This window comes from Pithys albifrons, chromosome 2 (assembly GCF_047495875.1).
Source record: "Pithys albifrons albifrons isolate INPA30051 chromosome 2, PitAlb_v1, whole genome shotgun sequence".
Lineage (NCBI taxonomy): Eukaryota > Metazoa > Chordata > Aves > Passeriformes > Thamnophilidae > Pithys > Pithys albifrons.
In genome coordinates this window covers 18,115,671-18,141,471 of record NC_092459.1, presented here as the reverse complement: position 1 = coordinate 18,141,471, position 25,801 = coordinate 18,115,671, and the positions used below count along the sequence as shown (strand labels likewise).

The following is a 25,801-nucleotide window of genomic DNA, read 5'->3' as shown; positions in this document are numbered from 1 at the left end:
CTTATTTCTAAGGATCTGTGGCATGTGAAGACAGTTGCTAACTGCCTGAGGCACAGAGGATTTGTTCCAAAAAGCACATTAGATACCTGTTCAACTGCATAGGAGACACCTGAAGCTAAAAGTCTTCAAAAATCCTTAGGTTTTTAGCATTATTGTAATTGCTAAAAGTTACGAGTCCAGAGTTCTACAAGCCTTTGCTCTAGGAGAAAGCATAAATACAAGAGGTATGGGGAAGAAATTGCTCTGTTTGCACAAGGAACAGAGACAGTGGTGTGCTCTAGAACAAACATCAAAGGCAGAATTACCTGAGGGTTGTCTGAGACCAGCATGTGAACTCTTCCAAGAATTTGTACTGTGAGAATTGCCCTCTTTTGCTCAAAACATGCCACCACACCTATCCACCCTACCACCCATGCCCCAGGAAAATGTCTACCTGAAATCCTTTTAGCACGTCTTTCACATACACTTATTGTAATAAGTTTGATATGTAAACAGTTGGCACCAAAGGGGTGCTACCCACCAAGTATGATAAGCAGCATGACTGAAGCTAAGTCAGAGCTACAAATTCAGCTCTACCTGTCTCTCCTCGTCTTAATTCAAGAGTCAGTATGGTATGCAAAATTTAGATACACATGGGGTAAGGGGAAAATCCCAAAGGGAATCCCAGCTTTGGCTTGCTAACTCTATTTTAAAAATAATCACCAAGAATAAACTTCAAAGCAATCCAAGCAGATAAACAAGTTCATAAATCTTTGTACATAAAAGCTTTAATTAAAACAAAACTGTCCTTTTAAACGAAAATCCTAAACAAACATCTTGTTTATTTTGTCACCAGGGCCAAAAGTATATAGAGAACAAAAATATATCAGACTACACAACAGCTCCACATGCTACCGTAATAATCTTTATTAAAAAAATATTAGCTACCCTAACAAAACACAGGCTCCAGCTATTTCCTGCTGAAAATATTTAACATTTCTACCAGTAAAACTGTCACAATCACATTTCCCCACTTCACAGATGTCCCAATTTGCTATGTGCACCAAATCTAAGAAGTTGCTAATTCCCAGAAGGAATTAATTCCTACACATCTATGTGTGGCCAAACTTCATGAACGCAGATTTGGGCAGGGCTCTCCCCATGTGGGTGTGCCCTTCCAGCCTGTGCAGTGCATTTTTTAGGTGAGGCACAGCATGCACAGAACTGGCCCCACCATTTAAGTCCCAAGGTCCATCTGCCACGGCCGAGTGAGCTTGGACAGTGACAGTGAAGTCCTCGGGACTGTCACAGCACCCGGTACTAACTGGGGCTGACCCTGCTGAGCATCCGAGATCTGACGGGATGGGATGGCAGGGAGGCTTTAACTGCCAGGGGACAGTCCCTACTGAGACTGGAACTCAGGTCCTTGGGATTCAGAGCCCAGAGTTCTCTCCTTTACCCCACGGGACCGCCCTAATTCCAATAATTAATCACACAAGAAACATTTCTTCAAACCAAAAGGAATAAACATTTAAGAAGCGCAAGTGCTTGATATCTATCAATCTAGAATTTGAAGAGCCCATGTTCTACCTCAGCTCTCAGATTACGTTGTTTGCAATAGGTTTTCTCTCCCACTAAGTCATGGAACCTCTCCTTCACAGCAGTCCTACATTACAGGCTCTTTTACAACAATGTAATGGCTGCTTCAAACCCCCCAAAACTATGTAGAGCTTAATACATCAAAAATATTAATTCTTAATGATGAGAAACCATGACACAATGCAAAGAACAACAGTGAATTCTACTATAGTTCAATGGTATGAAGTTGACATTAACTGAAGAAGGCACAAACTGTGACTCTCTTACACTACTGAGGGATGAAAATCACAGAATCACAGATTCATGTAGGTTTGAAAAGACCTCCGAGATCATTGAGTCCAACCTTTGACTCATCACCACTTTGTCAACTAGACCATGAGACTACATGCCACATCCAGTCATTTCTTGAATACCTTCAGGAATGGTGATTCCACCACCTCCCTGGGCAGCCCACTCCAATGCTTGACAACCCTTCCCTTGTAGAAGGAAAGATAACACTTAATGATCCTCCCCACTCCCTTCTCCAAGACATGGAAACATGAAATACTTTGTCTCAAAATTATTGCTAGGCACGTACCTACACGAACATACACAGGTACAAATATTGGGGCTTATAGGAACTCCAGGATGGTCTTTCAAAGTACTCACTTCTATACACAGCCTCTCTTTCCCTGACCCACTAATGCATAGAAAGGTGGTGCTGAGCAATCTGCTTCCAACATCGACACCTGAAGGGCCTCTGCTTGACAGAAAGCTGGGACAAAGGCACTCTACACTACTTGGTTATGGAATATGGCAGAGCTGCATCTGAGAATGACACAACTGATTCTTCTCATCCTCCTCTCCTTTTCCAAGGCCAGGTCTGACACCAAGCAGAGCCCTGGCCCCGGCCTGGCTCTATCACCCTGTGCACTGTAGAGCATGAGGGCTACTTAGAGAAGTGATATTTTGATACCAATTGCTTACACTAAGGAAAATAATTTGAAAAACTTAAAAAACACATTGTACAACTGCGTTTACAAAAAAGGCGGTGTATGCAGGGCAGCATTTCAAGCTACCTAAAAGGAAATGTGCTGTTTGTTCCATTCCACAGCAAATATAACACAAGCTCCTCAGCTTTTGTTTGAAAGTCACAGATCTAGCAACAAAATTGACAATGTGGCAATTTTCATTTAACTTCTGCAGTGCTGCCTTTGGACCGAAAAACCAGGCAATCAAGTCTTTAAAAACCATCCGAGGAATCCAGTCCTGGCCACACCCTGCCGCAGTGGGGCTGTGGCTGCCGGTGTAACAAACCCCAGCCAGGTACAGCAGAAAAAAGTACACGCAAGTAAATAACAAATACATAGATAAGTAAATAAAAATTATATATTTAAAATACATATAGACTGTATATGCATATATATGCCAGCGTCATGGATTCAATCCCCTATGTGGGCCCTTGGCTTAAGAGTTGGACTCGATGATCCTTGTGGGTCCCTTCCAACTCAGAATAGTCTGTGAATACATATATCTATATATAACATGTATTAGACGCATATTATATATCTATAATCTTACACATATTATACATCTATACACATTATATAATATTATAGGTGTATATATAGATACACAACATAGACAAAACAAAATCAATAAATAAACTAGCACTCCAGCTCCCATGTACAGCGAACCGCCCGTGCGCTCAATTTCCCCGGAGCCTGGCGAGGCCAAACCCTCCTTCGACGCCTGCCGAGCCCCTGCCTGGCGGACGCGGCACCTGCTGCGGCTCCGGCCCGGAGGGGCTCTCGGTGCCCGAGCGGAGTCTCTCCGGCCGCGCCCGCTCGCAGCGCCCGCCCCGCGGGTACTCACTGCTGCCCGGCCCGGCCCGGGGCGCCCCCGCTGCCGCTTCTCCCCCTCCTCCTCCTCCTCCTTCCTCTCTTTCTCCTCCTCTCTCCTCCTTCTCGTCCTTCCTCCTCTTCTCCTCCTCCTCGCTGCCGCAGCCTCCCTCCCTGGGCGGCGCCGGGCCGGCCCCTCCGAGCCGCGCACCTGCCGCAGGTGAGAGGGGCGGGGCCGGGACACCTCCGAACGGCGCGTTCCCCTTCCCGTCCCCCTTCCCGCCCCTCTTCCCGCTCCTCTTCCTTCCCTCCCGCCCCCTCCCAGCCGGTCACGGTTCGCGCTTCCCTCCCTTTTTTCCCCGCTCCAAACAGGCAAATCCCGTAGCCGCCCCTGGCGGCCCGTGCCGTAAAGCGAGGCGCGCGTTGTGCGGCAGCCGCGAGGCCCTGCGCGGCGAAGATGGCGGCGGGCGAGGCGCAGTCGGTGCTGTTCGTGTGTCTGGGTGAGCGGCGCGGCCCCCGCCCCTGCCCCTGCCCTGCCCTGCCCGCGGTGCTCGGCCCGACGGGCTGCGGGGGCGCGGGACGCAGGGCCCGTGGCGGGAGAGGCGCGTCCCGCCCCAGGAGGGCCCCGCGCGTTTCCTTGTCGGGGCGGGCCGGAGCAGTAGCCGGGAAGGGAGGCGGAAAGTGGCGTCCATGTGCTCCCCGTTTCGGATCGGTCGCAGTAACGAGGAAGAATTTTACGTTGAGGGTGGCAGAGCAGTGGAACAAGCTGCCCACTGAGGTCGTGGAGTCTCCCTCTCGAGACGTTCCAGTCCCATCTGGACGCGTTCCCATGTTACCTGCTCGAGGTGACCCTGCCGTGGCAGGGGGGTGGGACTGGATGATCTCCAGGGGTCCCTTCCAGCACACTGACGTTCCCGTGATTCTGTGAAATCAGTAGGAAATAACGGGTGAAGTCCAGTGTTGCAAAACTCGGAGGTTGCCCGTGGGGCAGAGCAGCACCTCCAGAGGCAGAAAGCGGCGCTGCACTGCGCGGAGTGGCGGCTGAACAGCCCTGCGAGCTGTGCGGCGCTGACGTCTGGGAGGAGCAGGGACCTGCCCTCAGGTTTGCTGTTTGGAACATCCAGCTGGCGGCCAGTCACTGGTGGTGTTCTCCAGGGATCTGTGTTGGGTCCAGTCCTATTTAACATCTTTATTGATGATTTAGATGAGGGGATTGAGTCCATCATCAGCAAATTTGCTGATGACATCAAGTTGGGAGGGAGTGTCCATCTGCTGGAAGGCAGGAGGGCTCTGCAGAGGGATCTGGAGAGACTTGAGAGATGGGCTGATTCCAATGGGATGAAGTTCAACAAGGCCAAGTGCCGGGTCCTGCACTTTGGCCACAACAACCCCCTGCAGCGCTACAGGCTGGGCACAGAGTGGCTGCAGAGCAGCCAGGCAGAAAGGGACCTGGGGGTACTAATTGACAGGAAGCTCAACATGAGTCAACAGTGTGCCCAGGTGGCCAAGAAGGCCAATGGGATCCTGTCCTGTATCAAAAATAGCATGGCCAGCAGGACCAGGGCAGTGATCCTTCCCCTGTACTCTGCGTTGGTGAGGTCACACCTTGAGTACTGTGTTCAGTTCTGGGCCCCTCAGTTCAGAAAGGATATTGAGGTGCTGGAGCGAGTCCAGAGAAGAGCAACAAGGCTGGTGAAGGGACTGTAGCACAAGCCCTATGGGGAGAGGCTGAGGGAGCTGGGGTTGTTTAGCCTGGAGAAGAGGAGGCTCAGAGGTGACCTCAGCACTGTCTATAACTACCTGAAGGGAAGTTCTAGCCAGGTGGGGGCTGGTCTCTTCTCCCAGGCACTCAGTAATAGGACAAGGGGGCACGGGCTCAAGCTCTGCCAGGGGAAATTTAAGTTGGATATCAGAAAAAAATTCTTTACAGAGGGAGTAATCAGGCATTGGAATGGGCTGCCCAGAGAGGGGGTGGATTCACCATCCCTGGAGGTTTTTAAACGCAGATTGGCCGTGACACTGAGTGCCATGATCTGGTAAATGGACTGGAGTTGGACCAAGGGTTGGACTCGATGATCTCGGAGTTCTTTTCCAACCCAATCGATTCCATGATTCTGTGATCTAACATGGGAAGGGGAGAGAAAACTGCAACAAAAATAACTGAACTTAATGGAACAGTCTCTGCCAAAAGTGGATACGTACATTAGGACTTTTAAGAAGAGGACCTTGGTGGAGGCTGATGTGTCATGATCTAATAATGAAATGTCATCTGTCATGAAAATGAGTAAAAAGAATAAGACTCTTTTGAAATGCTACCGAAATGAAAAAACAGGAACCGTTTTTTTAGATATTCTGTGTATTTAAGTTGTAAAGGCTGTCATGCATGGTCATAGAAAACAGAAGTGTAGATGGGATCAGAAATCACTGGAAGGTTTTTCTGAAGCTTAAGACAATCAATTAGTGATAAACAATATGATCACACCAACAAATTGCGAACTTGACTGCATGGATTACAGAGCCATGCCCAATTTAGTATGTGCCTTGTCTAAACCTCTGCTTCCATCACGGGATAACAAGCTCTAAGGGTGCTCTACTCTGCTCTAGGAGGGCTTTTAACCAGATCTGCTTCTCAGCCTGTATAATCTTACCTGTGTGCTGTGAATCCCTGGCATCTTGCCAGGTGTGTTACAAAACCCTTGCTTAATATTTGGGCTTTTCAGTATCTGCTTCTCTGTTGTAATAAGAGACATGCAGATTAATTGAATAGCAAAACAAGAGTTTAGTTTTGTAAAATATGTTCTGATGTTTACCTTAGAGTAAAATCAGCCCCTAATAATAATTCAGGGAAAACATCCTTTACTAAGGGAATATTGGTTGCTGTAGGTTTGGAAACCATTGGCCTATACAGATGTTTTTGTATGAAAGCATCTTAATTAATATGAATCCTTCTTCCCAAACATGATGTTCCAAAGGCAATAGTAATCACTGTCCTCATGTGCTTAAAGACAGGCCAGAAGGGAAGAAGGTCAGCCTGGCTGGACAGGGAGGTTTGGCTAGAACTGAGCGAAGAAAGGAGAGATTATGACCTCTGGAAGAAGGGGCAGGCAACTCAGGAGGACTATAAACATGTCATGAGGGTATGCAGGACGAAAAATTGGAAGGTCCAAAGCCCAGCTAGAACTTAATCTGTCTACTGCTGTAAAAATGACAGAAGTATTTCTGTAAATACATCAGCAGCAAAAGGAGGGCTAAGGAGAATCCCTGTCCTTTATTAGATACAGGAGGAAATAAGTGACACAGGATGAGGAAAAGGCTAAGCTATCTAATGTCTTCTTTTCCTTAGTGTTGAACAGTAAGACTGGTTGTTCTCCAGGTACCAGCCCTCTGAACAGGAAGACGGAGCAATATCACAGAATCATAAAACAGAATCACAGAATCATTAAGGTTGGAAAAGACCTCCAAGATCATCAAGTGCAACCTTTGACTGAACACCAATCTGTCAACTAAACCACAACACTAAGTGCCATATCCAGTTATTTCTTGAATATTTCAGGGATAGTGACTTCACCACTTCTCTGGGAAGCCCCTTTTAATTCTTAACCACCCTTTTGGTGAGAAAATTACTCCTGAACCTCCCCTGGCACAGCTTGAGGCCATTTCCTCTTGCCCTATTGCAAGTTGCCTTGGAGAAAAGACCAACCCCCATGTGGCTACAACTTCCTTTCAGGTAATTTAGAGAGCAATAAGGTCTTCCCTGAGCTGCCTTTTCTCCAGGCTGAACAACCCCAGCTCCCTCTGGCACTCCTTACAGGACTTGTATTCCAGAGCCTTCACCAGCTCTGTTGCCTGTCTCTGGACACGCTCCAGCACCGGCATGTCCTTGAAGTGAAGGGCTCAAAACTAAAGGAAGGATTTGAGGTGTGGCCTCACCAGTGCAGGTACAGAGGGATGCTCACTGCCCTGGTCCTGCTGGTCACATTATTGCTGATACAGGCAAGGATAATACTGGCCTTCTTGGCCACCTGGGCACGCTGGCAGCTCTAGGTTCTTTTCTGCCAGGCTGCTTTCCAACCACTTTTCCTCCACTGAAGGAGCTGCTGGAAGTGCTCACTGAGCCACTTTCAGTCATTTACAGTCCTGGTCAAATGGGGAGGTCCTCATTGTCTGGAGGTAGGAAAATGTGTGTTATGGGTTAGCAAAGTAGGCCTAAATTTAGGCTTTAAAAGTTCAGACCAGGCCTGGGATTGTCAGCTGACTTGAGCTAAGATGGGCTAGCTAACAGCTGACTTCTTCTAGCCAATACTATTGTATTCCAGGCCATATTACATCATCTTGAAAGGGGTAAAATCCAGTGTGTGGGAGTGGCTTGTTCAGTTCCACCATGGCTGTACTAGAAGAAGAATGTGCCACAGCTCTTCTACAATGCTAGGTCCCTGCTCCTTCTGCCACTACTTGCATTTTGTTTGAGTTCAGGGAAGTAGAAATATTTTGTTGTTATACCTTCTCTTTCTTGCAGGGTGTCTTTTAGAGTACTTACAGATTTAGAGTAATACACTTTGTATTAATTGGGGAGTGGGATGTTATTTCTTGTTATATACAACTTGTGTAAGTGTGTGTTATATTGTAGTTTTCTCTTAATTTTCTCTTTTCTCTATAAATACATATAGTCAGTTTCAGCATAAACCTGGTTTAGAGGTTTTTTTTCCCTGTCCCCCTTCTTCCCTTTTCACTCTGTCTTGGACAGTTGGCGTTTTGCCAGCTCAACCCAAGACAATGTGATGCCCATCTCCAAGAAGGGTTGGAAGGACACTGGGTTACTGCAGGTCTGTCAGCCAGATGGTGCAGAGAAGGTCATGGAGCAGATCATCATGAGTGCCATCATGTGGCACATGCAGGGCATCAGGCCTAGCCAGCACAGGTTTAGGAAAAGCAGGTCCTGCTTGACTGACCTGAGCTGTGTGATCATAGTAGATGAGGGAAAAGCTGTGGATCTTGTCTACCTGGACTTCAGTAAAGCCTTTGTCCACATTTTCCACAGCCTTCTCCTGGAGAAACTGGCTGTTCATGGCTTGGATAGGTGCACTGTTTCCTTGGTGAAAAGCTGGCTGGATGTCTGGGCCCAGAGTGATGGTGAATGGAATGACGTCCAGCTGGCGGCCAATCATGAGTGGTGTTCCCCACGGCTCAGTGTTGGGATCAGTCCTGTTCAATATCTTTATCAATGATCTGGATGAAGGGATTGAGGGCAGCTGCAGTCAGTTCACAGACAACACAAGTCAGGCAGGAGTTGTGAACTGCTGGAGGGGCAGCAAGACTCTCCTGAGGGATTTGGACAGGCAGGATCAATGGGCCAAGGCCAGCTGTGTGAGGTTCAGTAAGGCCAAGTGTTGGGGCCTGCATTTGGGTCACAACAACTCCAAGCAGCGCTACAGGCCAGGAGAAGAGTGACTGGAAAGCAGCCCAGTGGAAAGTGGCCTGGGTGTTCTTTTTGACAGCTGGCTGCACATGAGTCAGGTGTGTGCCCAGGTGGCTGAGAAAGCCAGTGGCATCCTGGCCTGTATCAGAACTAGTGTGGCCAGCAGGAACAGGGAAATGATGGTCCCCCTGTACTCAGCATTGGTGAGGCTGCTGTTCAAATCCTGTGTTCTGCTCTGGGCCCTTCACTACAAGAAAGACTTAGAGGTTCTGGAGAGTGTCCTATGAGGAGCAGCAGAGAGAGCTGGGATTTACAGGAAGTGTTGATGGGAGACCTCATCACTGTCTAAAACTACAAGAAATAAGTTACAAGGCACGGGATCAGAGGAAATGGCCTTAAGCTGCACCAGGGAAGGTTTAAATTGGGGGTTCAGAAAAATTTCTTCACCAAAAATGGTTGTCAAGCATTGGAAAGGGCTGTCCAAGGGGATGGTTGAGGTCCTGGAGGTATTTAACAGAGTTGTAAGTTGTAAGCCCATGATGGTGATTTGCACTGTAGCAAGTTTCTAATGCAGGTTAGTCTCTGAGGAGCTCTTATTAGTGTAAGATAATATAAGAATTTATATTAATTATTAATATTAAGCCTGAGGAAAGGGTGCACAAGTCAGGATGAGTATTAATGGGATGGATTTTTTTAATCAAATCACATGTTGTAAATAGCTTTTAAAAGTCCTCTTCTCTATTACTGGGTTATAAAAAAATGACCCTAATGGTATGTGGTGTGAAAAAACTAATTGACATGATAAGCACTTCTGTCCTGTCCAGTGAAATATACACTCTTTTCAGTTAAATTTTGTAGGCAACTTGTTTCTTCTTCCTGCTCTAAGTTTGCTTAATTTTCTTTGGTTCTCAAAGAGTGATAGTTCTTTCCTCCTATATTTATTAGAAATAAGAGCTGAGATTATTGCTGAAAAGAGTATTAAACAGATTTCTAGAACTGCATTTATCTGTAGTATTTTTTGCTGCTTAATGAAGTACATTCATTCTTAAGTTTGCCACATCCAATGAGGGTGGGTCCCAGAAAGTACAAGCCTACATGAAAAACTACATTGTCTTTCTGTGTTGTTGTAGAAGGACCCTATTGCTGAAATATCTATTGACTCTGTTGTTTGTAATGAAATAAGTTGATGTTTATTACACAACAAAATATAATCTAGTTAATGTGCTTAACTACGTTACTGATAAGGGTTCCTCATCACTGAGAAAATAATGAAAAACCCAGCAAAATATGTAATTACAGTATATGAAAAGGCACCAGGAAAGCATTTCTTTTCATTTAAGCAAAGAAATAATTAAAAGTGGAGGTGAACCAAAATGCAGTTTGCTCATTTTACACTTACACAGCTCATGTAATTAATGGTTGAGCTCCAGAAATGAGCTTAATAAGATGCTGTGTTATATAAGTCAGCCTCTTTTTCTCAGATGACTTGTCCACTATAACATAACAAGCTGAATGGATGTCTTAGACCTGGCACTGGCTGACTGATCTCCTCGATGGATGGAGGAACAGTTGTAAGATAGGTGTCCTGTTCAGCAAAGTGGTTTTGGCTGGGTCCTCAGAAGGTTAATGCTTGTTGTGAATTACTGTGTATGATTATTGTCGCCAGGCATGTAGACTGCATAAAATCACTTCTGAAATGGCAATTATCTTATTGGGTATGAGGACATGAGATGACAGTTACAGAGGTTTGAGTTTCCTGGTTCAGTTATCACAGTCCATTGTATGGCCAGACTTCATGAACGCAGATTTGGGAAGGGCTCTCCCCATGTGGGTGTGTCCTTCCAGCCTGCGCAGTGGATTTTTTAGGTGAGGCACAGCCTGCACAGAACTGGCCCCACCGTTTCAGTCCCAAGGTCCATCTGCCATGGCTGAGTGAGCTTGGACAGCGACAGTGAAGTCTTTGGGACTGTCACAGCACCCGGTACTAACCGGGGCTGACCCTGCTGAGCATCCGAGATCTGATGGGATCGGATGGCAGGGAGGCTTTAACTGCCAGGGGACAGTCCCTACTGAGACTTGAACTCAGGACCTTGGGATAGAGAGTCCAGAGTGCTCTCCTGTACCCCACGGGACTGCCCTAATGCATTTAGCTGTAGCCAAATACCAGGTTTCACGGGACGAAATACTATTGATAGCTGCAGAATGGGAAAGCAATAGGTTGGGTAAGACATTGAAGAAGTCATGAAAAACAGATGCTGTAATGAGGATTCTTAGCAAGCTGATAAAAAGAAATAATGACTTTTTTTGGATAAAGAAGAGAATATTAAATAAATGTAAGGAAAATAAACTGTGCAGTCTTGGTTGGTACTGTAGCTGTAAGAATACAATGTTGTATTTAATCTGTGTTTCAGAATTATGCAGAAGTTCTAGAGAGTGGAAAGCATAGTTGTAAAGGAGATCTTGGAACTGAAAAACAAGAAATATGCTTAAAACATGTTAAAAGTCTGATTGCTGTGAATAGGTGCTTATGTGTTGAAGACTTGTATTTCCCTGTCAGCCCTTAGGTTGCTGTAAGGAAAGCAAAATGTTCCAGCAGTTGACAATTCAGTGTAGTTAACCTTACTGCAAGGAGAGTTTTCATACACACCCACACACACATGAATGGAGAGACCAGGGAAACTGAACTAAAATCAGTGCCTTGAACACTTCCTTAACAAAGGTAGTTGAATGCTGACTGTGACAAGATAGACTTAACTGGAAAGAATTGTGAGCAGTCAGTGTTAAACACTTGCTTGTGAAGGGGACCTGATGAGTGGTGCTGGGAAGCATTTTTACAGTCACTCGGGTGAACTGACCATGCAGAAAGGCAAGTAGAGTTAGAAGCAGGATTTTGAATGTGAGATAATGAAAGCTAGTAAAGCTTTTGTTACAAACAGGAGACAGAAAAAGAAAGGAACAAAAGAAAAGCATTTATTTGCATTTGGGGAAGGTCTCAAAGAATTAGGGAGATGAATAAGGAACAATGGAGATATAAAAACAATTGAGAGAATAGATGATTGGATTAATAATATACCTGGAGACAGGCAATGGACCTGAGCATGAAATGGATTCAACACTTCTTTCTTGCCAGTAGAACCAGCGCTTCCATTTCTGTATGGGAATGGGTCAGATATTAGTGGACAGACTGGAGTAAGAACTAAAAAAATTAAGCTTTTAACTCAGAGGAGTCCTTGTTCCTAGAAAATGAATGAGAAAGCAGCATGGCTTCTTAAAAGTGATTGACAAATGGTTCCAGTACTGATTCTGTGATTACAGTTTCTTATCCCTCTGTTGTCATATTTTGGAGCTGTTTGTAGGATTAATTTCAATGGATCAGCTCTCTGGGTACCTTGAGGGAGTGAAGGGAGAAGATGGAGCTTCAGAGAACTTGAATACTGTTATCTTCTATGTAAAAAAAGCATGATGATCAGTCAGAAATAGAACAAGGGGGAAGGGAACACCAGAGGAGGATAGGTAGCAAAGATAATGTGTAGATAACATTTAAAGAAAATGTAGTTCAAGGAGAAAGGTAATTGCCCTATGATTTCTTTTGTGAAATTTCCCCCTTCACTCCCCAAAAATGACTGTCAATCCATACTTAGGAAATGCTGCGCATGTGAGGAACCTCAGAAAGGCTGGAAAGACCAATGTGGGATGTAAAACTGGATGTGAAGTGGATAGAAATTACAGTGGGAAGGGTGACTGTAAAACAAGGATTGAAGTTTGCCTGTGTCAGTGGGACGAAAAAGGCTTTTCATCAATGTTGAGATGAATGGTAACAGTTGCAAGGAGTAGTGTGGGTAAAAGATTTGGTTAGGATTGAGCTAATCCTGCAGAGTATGTAGGGAGAAGAGCTGCTATTGAATCAGTTCTGTGATTCTGTCTGTAGTTTCCAAGAATAGATTGGAATGATGATTGCAGTTCCCTGACAGTGCCGATACCTCTGGTAATATCGGGAATGTCACCCTGGAAGACATTAATTTTTAAGTCACAAACTAGGTTAGGTATTTGTTTCAAAAATGATATAACTGTAGTTTCTGGTTATTGCTAGAAGTGTTTGTTCATATGTTTAATCAGCTGGTGATTGTGGTGCTGTTCATGATGGTATTTTATGTGATATCATTAAAGATTATATTTAAGGCCTTTATTTCAAGTAGTGAACAGGTTACAGAAAAGTGAAAATTTGGAGCGTATAATTCAATCCATATAAGGCAGAAGGTTAAACAAATGGAAAAAGCGATGAAGGATTTATTTCAAAAGCACCATTTTGAAATTCTGGGAGCTAGTTAATGAGTTACAAGGACCAGTAGTATTAATCGTTGTTTTTTGCTGAAATGTTGAGTGTAGTCATGAAAGTTTCTGTTCATGCACAGGTGTGTGGAATCATTGGTACAGAGGAAAAATTTTGTAGAGGAAGAAATGATGGCCTCAACAGCTGGTGTAATGGAAACAGAACATAATAATTTAGAAAGAAGACTTAAAGATCACCTGTTTAAAGCAACAGAGAAAGAGAGGGAATGGCAAATTAGAAGTGGGGGATTATAATTGTAAATTTGATACAAACGAATCCAATATGATTGTAGAAGTTATCTTGGGTTATTTTCAAAAGAACGAAGTACGTATTTCAGACCTTCTTTTTTTTCATAAAACAAATTGGAACAAACTTGTCCTGTAGTATAGTCTGTGATTTTATTTGTCAGTATTCAAGAAAAATAAATTCAAATCAGAACAAGTGCAGAGTCAATTTGACTGGAATGATTAGATAAGGGTCAGTTAATTGCATGAGGAGATTGTGAGCTTGGTTTGTTTAGTTTAGCACAGCTATGCTTGGCAAGGGTTCTGTATCTGCTGAAGAAAAGAAAGGTTTGTGATACAGGGAGTGATGTTAACCAAGATCAGATGAGCACAGACTTCCAAGAATAAATATTAAGTGGGAATTGTCAAGCTACTACAGGAAATTAGTATCTGGAATAGCCTTTTAAAATAGATGATGCTTTTTAAAAGGGAACTTGATTTGTTTTTAAGAGAAGTAATACTGTATATGACTGCAATATTGAAGGATTTTGCTGATTAATATAAAGGTTATATTCTGCCTTATGTTGTACCATGTTCCCTGTTGAAATTGTATTGTTTAATGCTTACTCAAGTAAACCAAGATCAATTTTTTAAATTCATTACTATATTTTTAAACATTTTTGTAATTAATAATGTTAACATATTTTTTCACTTAACTGTTTCAGGAAATTCAAAATTTTACAGCTTTATTTTTCTTCCAAGATTGGTTTCCTTTCTGTGCGTGGAATAAACTAATTCAAACAATGGAAATAGTGTGTTTTCTCCTGGGAGATCTGTTGCCATCAGAATTCACCTAATGTTTCAGCAAGATCAGTTTCAGAATAGTCTGTTCCTTTTGCCATTTAGTGATTCAATGCTCTCTAAATCTTTGACTGCCAATTTGTGTTGCTTCAGTCCTTGACTTCCCTCTTTGTGGTTTTTATAGTTGGCATGAGTAACAGCAAGTTATTAAATGTCCAGATCACACCAGCTTCTCCTTAGCAGTGAAGTGTCTACCCTGGTGTTTGGTTTGAAAATACAGGCATGGTGTGAGCTCATGTGCCTCATCTTTTTCAAACACTGTGAACTTCTGCATGCATTTTTAAGAGGTTTGCCATAGATGGTTAACTTAGTTACAGCTTCAGCAATGGAGCAAAAATCCTTCAGATCTATTATTTCTAGTTGTTAATAGGGGCACTACTGCATTGTTGAAATAGTTTCTTTTTGAAAACAAGGTCAGATCAAGTGGCAAGTGCAATTGAAGGGAAGACTGATTATGAATTTTTATAATTAAGCGCCTTAACTGTTTGTTGGCTGATTGACAGCACTTCAGTTTTGCCATGAGTTATGTTTTGTTCCTAATCCTCCATATTTTGGACAAAAAAAAGTGTGGAAATTTTTTTTCCCGAGTTGTTTTTGGAGCTTGTGTAATTGAATTACTTTTGCAGGAGTTTGGAATTGGTGCGTGAAAGCTGCTCTTAATGAGTGTCCAGTTTGACTTTCACTGACCTCACTTCAGTGATCAAGAGCATTTCTACTACAGGTGGTTCAGCCATTTCACTGTGTTGTCTTCACAATGGCGGTGGCTGTGTTTTGGAATTGTCCAAAATTTTTTTTCACAAGTAGGTAGTAATGTAAGTACTTGAGGCAAACGTTTGTGATTCTCCAGGCATTAATTGAAAGTGGTATTAGTTGAAATTTGGCAGTGTGTAGGAAGTGGGGAAGATAAAAATTATATGCTGCCATTTAAATTTCGTAGTTTTCTCTGGCCTTCTGTGATCACATATCTTTATAGAAGAGAAGAGGGTGATGTGATTACACAATATTTCTCCTATTTATTTTAATAAGTTATATATTTTATATAATAATATGTATTTCAAGACACTGATGGAGAATACAGAATCATAGAATGATTTAGGTGGGAAAGGATCATCAGTGAAATGATTTAGTAGTTCCCATCCCCCTGCTATGAGCAGGGACACCTTCCACTAGACCAGGTTGCTCAAAGCCCAGTCCAGCCTGGCCTTTTGAACACTTCCAAAGATGGAGCATCCACAGCTTCTCTGGGCAACCTCTTCCAGTGTCTCACCACCCTCACTGTAAAAAAAAATTCTTGATTATGTCCAATACAAATCTCCTCTATTTCTGTTTAAAACTGTTGTCCCTTGTCCTGTCTCTGCAGCACCCTTTATATATAGAAAGGTTGCAGTAAGATCTCCCCAGTTCTTCTCTTCTCCAGGCTGCACACTCTCAGTTCTCATTCAGCTCAGGTGCTCCAGCCCTCTCATCATCTTTGTGCTCCTCCTTGAGACCTACCCCAGCAGGCCCATGTCTTGTGCTGGGGGCCCCAGAGCCAAAGGCACTAGTCCAGTTGGGTCTCATGAGAGCTGAGTAGAGGGGCAGAATCACATCCCTTGTCCTGCTGACCACGCTGCTTTAGGTACAGCCAAGGATATGACTGGCTTTCTGGGCTGCAGGTGCTCATCGCTGGCTCATACCCAATTTTTCACACTCTGGTGTCTCTAAGTCCTCCAAAGGGCTCCTCTCAATCCCCTGTGCCACAGTCTGTATTTATACTGGAGATTGCTCCAATCCAGATGCAGGATTCTGGGTTTTCACATAAGCAATACACATTCTAAGTAAATAAAAATCTTCAATCTGATTTGTGCTGAAAACTTCACACAATTATTGATTTTTTTGTTTTCAATAGTCTGAAGATTCACTTCAATCTCATTTCCATAGGAAACATCTGTCGCTCTCCAATAGCCGAAGCAGTTTTTAGGAAACTTGTAACTGATGCAAAACTTGAACATAAGGTAAGCTGTTTATTTCTGCTCCTGCCTAAGAAATAACTGTCTCATAGCCAGTTAGAAATATAAGCAGTGAGAAAGGAAACATAAAAATATAAATTTGTTTTTCTGTAGTGGAGGATAGACAGTGCAGCGACATCTGCCTATGAAATAGGAAGCCCTCCTGACTATCGAGGACAGAATTGCATGAAGAAGCATGGCATTACCATGAATCATATTGCCAGGCAGGTACTGTACTTTAATTTTCTTTAAACGTGTTTATGTATTCATTTTGTTGTTACAGTGGATGACAGACAGTGCCGCTGTTTCCGACTGGAACGTGGGGCGCTCCCCAGATTCAAGGGCTTTAAGCTGTCTAAGAAATCATGGCATTGAGACAGCCCATAAAGCACGGCAGGTAGAAGAGAGTATATTTTCTTTCTATTCATACCCATGCTTTGTTTAGCCCTAACCATTGCAATCATAGAAGTCATTTAACCAATGCATGGTTCAGCATCAAGTAAACAATACTGTATGCAGATTTTCAGAGGACTCAGTGGCCTAACTCTTCTAGTTGGTCTTAATGAGTTTCTTGTTACTAAGCTTCATTGGAAGTATAACTAGAAAGCATAGGAGCAGTTTCTGCATTATAGAAAAATCCTGCCTTTAAATATGTAGTATTTTGAGCATTTTTTAAAATACTTCTTAAAAAGGACTTTAATAATCTGTGATGCCTCCTTCAGCAAGGAATTGCATATTTATTTAACAGGTCCATAAAGAAGTAGAATACCTGTTCATCTGTCACAAAAAGCTTCTGCACTTGCATGAAGATCTTTTAAAATTATTTAGAGTGTGTTAAATTAGAATTAGAAAGCACTCAAACACAGGATTAGTAGCACAGTTGGTGGTAACTTCAGAGGAAAACATACCCTTGAAGCATTCTTAAGGATAAGACAGGTTTGTCACTTAGTGAAATCCTCTAAGTTTTACCAAAACTCATGTCTGTTTTCATTAACAAAAGAACATGTATTTCCATCCTGCATTCCGGAGAGATTGGAAGTAAATGTGTCTGCATCTATTTAAATCATTCAGACCCTCAAATAAATGCACATAATTTACTTCATTTAACTGTTCTCTGGATATAAGATATTCCTTTAGGGCTTGACCTTTACTTAGTTTGAGTTTATGCCACTAGTTCTTGTACTGACAAAAAGATCAAGTAGTCTTGTTATTATCCTACATTTCTGTTCCCTACAGAATTTTACTAGACCTTACTGAGGTCATATTTACTTTCTTCACTTTCAAAGACCACATGTTTAGTTTTTTTACTTTTTAAAATAAATTCTCTCAATTAGTCAATTGCCCTCTACTGACCTCTCCTGATGTTAATCTTCGTTTGCATAATAAACAGAACTAAGCACAGCACCATTTCAGATTTTTAAATGTTTATTATTAGAATAATTACTACAAAAGTCTGATGTAATTTTTATCCTGTTAGCAAGTTCTGGATTTACTGTTTATCAGTGCTTACAGACATCATTGTTTGTCAATACATAAGCTAAATTGTACTGAAACTATTCAGTGTTTCAGTCACAGTAGTGCAACATGTTCGTCTTCTTAGAAGATGCCTTGGAAACTTGAGAACTCTTCTTGGGTATTCCTAGAGTAGTTTATAAGCAGTTAAACCAAAGCAAAAGGGCCCAAATTGAGTTGATCCTCTGTCTTGAAACAAATCAATATATCCTCCTTAGGCAGAGAGGGAATGAAAACACTTTAATGAAGACATTTGCTTATACATTCTGGCAAATGAAGAGATTTTTAAAGCAGAAGATCCTAAAATGTTACATATGCAGGGAGAGAAAATTAACAAGAATGTGACAATAAAATGAAAGACTAAAGGATGAAAATTTGTCTAAAACATCCCAGTACAAGCAATTTCTTTTGTAAAGCAAATCTTCAAATCCCTAAACTACAGGTAACTGTTCATTTTGCACTGATGTTAACTATGTAACTCCAATTCATTGTTTTTTCAAAACTCCTGTTAAATGGTTTCTGCTGATTCTCTAAACTGCAGAGTAGTACTTCTGAAAAGAGAGGGACTCAACAGCATGGAATAGGACTATTCAGAGTGGTCAGGTTAGTGCAAGTGGACATGTGTTTGTTTCACTGTTAAAGACAAATTCAAGGATAGAATTTTGTGTGAAGACTTTTCAGAACAGATTAAGGAAAATTTAATACAGAAGCTGTATTAAAGAAATACCAGGGATTTATCTTCTGTTGCATTCAAAATCCTGTCCTAAGATAAGTACCTTGTACAATTATCCTCTTCACTCCTGTGGAATACTGGTACCCCCCCCAGGCAAATGCAATTTCTGTCATGTAATTTTGTGCATAATTATGATACTCATGGATTTTACATGTTTTTTAAAATTCAGAACTACAAGAATGATTTATATAAAAGAGAATGTTAAATTGGTTACATCCCACCACCATATTTTAAGTGAAAATTGAAATATAACAATAAATATATATTTATATGTTAAATAAAGAGTTTTTAACATTTTAGTTGATGGTGGGCTCATGGATGTTTGTGTACCCATTGAAATTTTATAAGCTCTTAGTCTTGGTGCACAAAACAGATTGGTTTTAATCAGTTTCACTTTTATTCATACTGAGGCCAAAATTTATTTGGATATGACTCATACCGTGCATTTGCCTTAAAAATGAAATTGAGATTAGAAGAAGGTTGTACTAAACACTGTTTCAAAACTGGATAAATTTGAGAAAAACTGTCTCTCTTGGAATTTTAGATAGAGAAAATGAGATTTCCCTTCTGTAAATAAAGGGGAATGTTTAACAAATAATTTAATAATGGTTATATGTAAGGCTATTGTTGTCTGCATAGTTCCATCCACAGCTGAACTCTCCACTACTCTTCTCAAAATGTACATAACTTTTCATGTCCTCAGTTCCCCCAAAATACTAGTTTTCATAGTTTTGAGGAATATCTTCAGTTCACTGGAGTTTGCTCAATTGTTTTTTGTATCTGATGCTGCAGTGCGGCTTAAGAGCATGAGCCAAATGGTAATATTGCTTTTAGGGGCTGCATTTGCATCTGTGTTGGTGCTTGTCATAGGGTAATAACTGTTGCATTGTCAAGTGGGAAGTGTGGCAGGTGTGGATTTCTTTTTTTTAATTTATTTTTATTTTATTCTTACATATGTCTGTACAACAAAGAAATCCATGCCCTCCTATTTTCACAGGGGCCAGTGTTTAGCTGTGTAGAGCAATCAGAAGCAGCTTGTAGAGGTAGTGCTTAGATTTGCCAGGAAAACAGAGCTATTTCCACTGCAAAAATATTTTCATAGGTCAAAGGCACTGCATGAATACAGCAAATATTTTTACAGTGAAAATAAACAAGTCTGCATTAGTTTTCACCATTAACCCTTTCTTTTCTCATACTCCCCCAACACACCTCACCCCTTCATTTCTCCTTGTGTGCGTAGTGTTTCGTTTATGGCTTTATTGTGATAATTTCTGTCTTTCCTTACTCCCTGTTGTGGGAGCTTATTCAGTATCTATTTGCTCTTTGCACAAAATGGATGTTTTGCCATCTGAACCTTTTTTTTTATTTAATATACAAGTAATTTTTACAAGTGAAACCTCTGACTTAAAGGATGTTTTGCGTTTTTGTCTCTTTACTTGCTTACTTACTCACTTCTCTAGCCCATTCTTCCCAGAGATGCCTGCCAGGAAAACCTGTTCTGACCAAACTTTCCCGGTCTTTTGGTTATGATACTTCAAATAGGACTATGTGTAAAATGCAGTCTTAATATGAACTCATTACAGATTTCATTCCTTTTATTCATCCTCATTATGGACACTTATTTCAGAAATGTTCTCAGACCATGCCCATAATGCCAGTAGATTTGACCCTTTGCTAAGGCTTGAATGGAACCTGAAATACAATGACAGGTAAATATCTGCAGCCATCAATGCCAATGACATTAGTACTTCAGTTAGTGGCTTATTGCTTATGTTTGCCCGTCTGATTCTCATCTCAGATCTCTGAATTTAGTTAATATTCATGTTTAGGAGTCAGTAAACTACAGGAAAAAAAAGAACAGATTGTACTATGGTAGGAAGATGTATAATAGATTTTTTTCATGTCATGCCATACATTTTGTGAATTTACATGGCCTAAAATACTGTGGATACATTTGTTTTTAAGACATTGTAACTCATACCATCATAATTGAGGTTTGAAGTTCACTTGGTAAATTTTCTGTGCAGTGGCAATTTTCTAGATTGGAAGTATTGCAACTGATTGCAGGTTACCTACATTTTTGTTGTCCTATCAATAAAGCAATTTTTCTATTTTATTTTTAACCATGTTTATTGCATAGTTTCCACAATTGGGAATCTGCTTGAGTTTTAGTAGTTGAAGAAATGTCACTTGTAATAATGTTCTAAAGTGATGCATGAAACTAAAAAGAAAAATTGTAAAAAAAGATTGGTTAAATAGCTGACTTGGGTTTTTTTAATGGAATACTTGCAGAAATGTGTAAATAATCAGGGTAGAATATATTTAAAATGCCACAACTTAGTGTAAAACTTCATGAAGATGCAGTTTTATTCTTTCCACCTGTTTCTTTTTTAGTAAATAAGAAGTACAAAATTTGAAAATACTTTTTTTCCTCTTTTTATAAATCAAATGCAGTTTGTAGGCTAAAGCACTTATTTTTAATTCTAGATCACTAAAGAGGATTTCCAGACCTTTGATTATATACTTTGTATGGATGAGAGCAATCTAAGGTAATGTGTGAAGAAATGGAACAAATTCATATGGATTGCTTGTAGTGATGTCTCATAAGTCACTTTGAAGACAGATGTCACATTTTACTGCTTAGCTTGTCTTGCCGTTCTTTCGTTTGGTTTTTTTTTAACATGTATGTGAATGATGTGCTAATAGATGGATTCTTCACTTCCAATAAGTTTAATGAGCTAGAAGTCAATGCTTTATTTGTGTGATACATGCCACTCAAGGATTAAGGACATGTAAATTTAGTTACTTTGTGCTATATTCAGCTGATGCCTCTGTAGTTAAGAATGAGGATGTACTTACTGTCTTGATTGAAGTGATCTGTTTTTCTAATTGCTTGGCAGCTAAAAGTCAAACTGTGGGAATTTGGAAAGGATTAAGTATGGTGAGAGGGTTTTTTTACATAGTTCTTACAGAAATAGAGTGAGCTCTGAAATAAGCAGGGTTGCTAGCTGGGGGAAATCTTGTTTTATTGTTAGCTGTGCTCTAATTAACAGTGCTTTAGAAGGATTTGGTGAAGTAGCTGCCTAGTGTAAAAGATTTGAGTATCACTAGCAAAATTTCTGCTCAAGTACATCCATATTGAGGATTTAAGGACCTGAGTTTTAATAAAATACAGGTGTCAAAGTGCTTGTAAGGGCTATTGTAAAGTTAGTTTAAAAAAGCCAAACCAAACCACTGCAACCATCAACAAAACCAAATAAAGCAGTATTAGCAGCACATAAAGACTTCTGGAAGCAGCACCACTAAACTGAAATAAGTCTGATTTTGTTGAATTTTCTGGAATGTGTTGAATGACCTCTCTTCTGGAGTCTACATAAATAAAGGGTATAACACTTGTTTTCATTGCAGTGTCTCTGGCACTGATGTGACTAGGCTTACTTCTATTTTCATTTGAATTCTTAAATTTGAATTAACAGTTTGTATGATTTAGCTGTGGAGCAAAGGAAACGTAAGAACTGTAACTGGGATGCTGCTACTGCTGGGATATTGCTACTCCTGTGCTACAGTTTCACCTTAAACTTGTGCAGACTTCGACCATTTTGCCTGGGAATGCCTGTTTGTAGCACTGGGAGGGCAGGGTGATTTCAGTTGTTGGTGGAGTGCCTGTCATGTCAGAAAGGGAAGATTTGGGACATCCCTTTTCTTTAGTACCAGAGCCATCTGGCCTTCTCCTGTCTCTTCATTAAGTGGTATGCCAAAACCCTTTAAGAAAATGGTTTGACATTTTTTCAATAATAAAAGGCTAGAGAATTTATTGAAAATCTGTAAATTCCTTCTTAGTTGAAAGAGGAGCCCTGATTTTTCTTCAAGCAAAACCAGTATCGTGGTCTCACTGCTATTCTAAACTATCTGAAATTAATTTATCAGAACTAATAATTAGAATTTAATTTCTTAAACTGATACAGTTATGACTAAATATTCACAGGGTTTTGGGTTTTTTTTCCTTTTTTAATGATAAGTAAATGATTTGGTATGGAGATGTGTAACATTTAAAGAATTTAGTATGTTCTGGCAGTGCATTGTGAAAATCATAGTACCGAGCTGCCTTTAATCTGAAGATGATGAGAGACGCATTTTAACTCCCTTTGGGATCATGGATGGCCATGTGTAAGTAGATGGGGAAAATGCTGTCTCCAAACCAGACTGTTAAGTCAATGAGAGTCAATGCAGAAGGAAGAGGATGTGACAGCTGATGAAATGGTACAGTGTATCAAAAGCAGATGTAGCTCACTGATTTATCATTTTCTGCTAACTGATTATAGTGGGACTTCACATGGGTTAGAGGTGGTATGGAGAGCACTGGCAGCAGACCAATCTAAAACACTGGCTTTGAACAGTGAGGAGAAGCTTACTCATACTTTTGGAGCAATCTGGATGATTTCCATTGGTTTTTGTTCAACACAAACTAAGGGTAGATATTGAAAGTACTAGTGATTGATTTGAAGAAGAAGTTGATGACCTTACCATTACAAAGTTTTATTAAGGTATGGGTTGAGTGCCTGACTGCTTGTTAACATGTTGTATTAAGTTTAGGTGTATGTCTTCCATGTTCAGTTAAATAAGACCCCACACAACATGAAAGAAACAAAACCAAGCAGCACAGATTCCACAGGACTGACTGAGTCTAGATGCATGTTATCTTCCTGTGTTGTCTAGAAACAGTCATGAACATCTTATCTTGTGCTGATGCCAAAATTCTGGAGAAAAAATTGAAGGGAAAATTTTATTTTCTTTTTTACAGAGATCTCAACAGGAAAAGCAACCAAGTTAAAGACTGCAAGGCCAAAATTGAGCTACTTGGAACTTACGATCCACAGAAACAGCTTATCATTGAAGATCCATACTATGTATGTGTAAGAAATTCTTTGGGTGGCTTGATAAAAAATTGTGTATATGTAGTATATAATCTTTCCAGATCCCACAGTTGGCATATGACATATAATCTAAAGTTATACAAAGCCAGGTGTGAACATATTTTTTTTATTATAAGAAAACAATATAAATTACTGGGATACGAATGGAAAATGTGTCTTTATGCTTACATTTATTTACATTTTAAATAATGCAGTGCACCTGTATTTTCAATATTGGCTGAAGCCCTGGTTGATCAGCCTCCTTGCAGAGGATGTAATCAGGAAAGACAAAGGCGTGGACATGGATGGTCAAAGAAGTTGAGTAATACCAGCCAAGAGCAAATAATTGGATTAATACTCTTCAGTTTAGGAAAGAGAAATGGATGAAGATGCAGTAAGGCTCTATAAAATCCTGCTATCATGGGAAAAGCTGAATAAGGAATTAATTACCCAGGAAGCAGAGAATATCAAATGGTATTAGTGGGAGGCAGGTTCAGAACAAAAGAAAGAGTTTTGGGGTGTAGGGTTTTTTTTCTGCACAGTGTGTCTTTAAACTGTGAAACTCAACAGGTTACTGTGAATGTAAAGAAAAAAGGAAGACTTAGAGGGGCTCAGAAAGTGCATGGAAGAAGCATGTGAAGGAAAGTCACCCAGAACTGTTCAATACAAAGTCAGTGTTTGTCTGTGGAAATTCCTGAGTTCAAATTAGAGAGAAATATGCAAAAACTATCACTAAGTATTTGCACTGGTTTTATTCTTTCCTAATGTCTGTTATTTGCCATTACTGATAACCAGGAAACCAGTATGCAGTTTTTTTTTCAGCCAGTATTGTTATTCTCACAGTCTTTTTCCTCTTTTCTTTTTCTAGGGGAATGAAAAGGACTTTGAAACTGTTTACGAGCAGTGTCTTAGATGCTGTAAAGCATTTTTGGAGAAGTCTCATTAATGCTTCATCATTTAATTTTTAAAAGAAAATAATTACGTACTCCTGAAATACGTAAAGTTTACTTGATTGATGTATTTAAATTGTAAAATTATTGCCTCTGTACAATACTTACTCAGTTATTCAATTTTACGTTTTAGCTTTTCTGTCATCTAATGAAAAAGTATAGAAAGGGTTTAACTGGATTACATGATCAACCATTTTGTCACACATCATTGTAGTAATAAAGTGTGTAATTCAGGATAAATTATCGGTAAATCCTTCCCCTGCTTTCTCACAAGTACTGCAAAAGTAACATCTTGCTTCTTTATGTGCTGTGTTAAGTAAACTGAGGTCTTGTCATCGTGTCCTCAGTGAGTTCATTTCAGTCAACTTTTAGCGAGAATCTGTAAGATAACAGTTGATGTGTCATCCCAATAGCATGAGACAAACTTTGGATGGAAGCTGTTTCACATGGAGCCTGCTAGAGTAAAAGAACTGCTGTCTGACAGACATTGCTCTTAGCACTGTTTGAAAGCTTTTAAGCAAGCAAAACCTCTGTGTGTATCATCAGGATCTGGTGAAAACAGCTTTTTTTATCAGTTTAAATGCTTAGTTATTCAAAGAAGAAATAATTTTTGTTCCAGTACACTTTTATACATTTAAGGTGAACACATTTCCTTTGGTTTTCTGGTCAATTCCAGCACACTGACACAAGGACATGTAACAGCATTCACTCTGAAAACAAAACATCAGCTTAAAAACTGAAATGTGAAATCACATTTTGTATTTCATAGTAGTAAAATACTCAAATCTGTGCAATGTAATAGATGAGAAATTTGCTGTAATTCCAGTTCCTACATGAGTGTCAAACGATATTTTCAGATTTACTCAGGAGAATGGACAGCCTGTCAAAAGTCTTCTCTGAGAGCAAGTATAGTGCAACCTGATCACAGTCCATCTGTAATATAATACAAAGTTAACCAAAGGCCAGTAAGTAGATAGTTCTGCTCTTTGACAAAATGCTTTGTAAAAATCTATACTTGTTTGTCTGAACGTCACCTTTCTTGTCTGCCTTAGAAGTGTAAATGTACTGAGATCAGTAATATAACTGGTACCATGATAATTTTCCTATTTTGAATAATATCAGCATCGGTTATGAACAAGCATTACCACATTATCTGTAAAACTGGATCTATAAAATTTGCTTTCTTATTTATTCAGCCTTTTTTTTGTCTCTTCCTGCCTCCCAAATTAGTAGTCCCTGTGTTTGTCACCTACTCACTCTGCTGGGAGAGGGATATATTTCTACAGAAGATCCTGTTATTCCTGGGGAATCCTGGTATCATTCTGTTGCAGCCTTCACAATAGGGATTAAATTTCTTGGGACTTTTGCTGTAGAACAGCTGTGTTTGTGTTAGGGAGGTTTCTGTTTTGTGCTAAAATTTCAGTCAGACATAAAACTTAAGACCTGCTTACAAAAAGGCAGGTGGTAGATGGAACA

General features: G+C 40.6%; 2 protein-coding genes across 5 annotated transcripts in view; one reads left to right on the top strand and one right to left on the bottom strand.

Annotated features, from left to right (window-relative positions):
* SH3YL1 (SH3 and SYLF domain containing 1) overlaps nt 1–3,603 on the bottom strand; it is a 45,114-nt gene extending 41,511 nt beyond the window's left edge. For 2 of the 3 annotated variants that reach the window (XM_071548414.1, XM_071548416.1), the window contains exon 1: nt 3,433–3,603. In XM_071548414.1, the coding sequence (XP_071404515.1) occupies nt 3,433 (1 nt within the window). In that variant the 5' untranslated portion in view covers nt 3,434–3,603. The remainder of the gene's footprint in view (nt 1–3,432) is intronic. The other variant, XM_071548415.1, reaches the window with a different exon arrangement.
* Nucleotides 3,604–3,789: 186 nt separating this feature from the next.
* On the top strand, nt 3,790–25,516 carry ACP1 (acid phosphatase 1). Of its 2 annotated transcripts, none has more exons than XM_071548418.1 (6): nt 3,790–3,898; nt 16,150–16,223; nt 16,501–16,614; nt 20,950–21,011; nt 23,264–23,369; nt 24,244–25,516. In XM_071548418.1, exons 1-6 carry the CDS (start codon nt 3,856–3,858, stop codon nt 24,319–24,321), a joined length of 477 nt encoding a protein of 158 aa, XP_071404519.1. In that variant the 5' UTR covers nt 3,790–3,855; the 3' UTR covers nt 24,322–25,516. The 2 variants fall into 2 exon arrangements, with proteins under 2 accessions (XP_071404519.1, XP_071404518.1); XM_071548417.1 differs by lacking the exon at nt 16,501–16,614 and adding an exon at nt 16,332–16,445.
* Nucleotides 25,517–25,801: the final 285 nt, after the last annotated feature.

Coding starts and splice junctions, on each gene's coding strand:
- ACP1 (XM_071548418.1), top strand. CDS start 3,856: ATGGCGGCGGGCGAGGCGCAGTCGGTGCTGTTCGTGTGTCTGG. Junction 3,899..16,149: donor GGTGCTGTTCGTGTGTCTGG/GTGAGCGGCGCG, acceptor TCATTTCCATAG/GAAACATCTGTCGCTCTCCA. Junction 16,224..16,500: donor ATGCAAAACTTGAACATAAG/GTAAGCTGTTTA, acceptor TTGTTGTTACAG/TGGATGACAGACAGTGCCGC.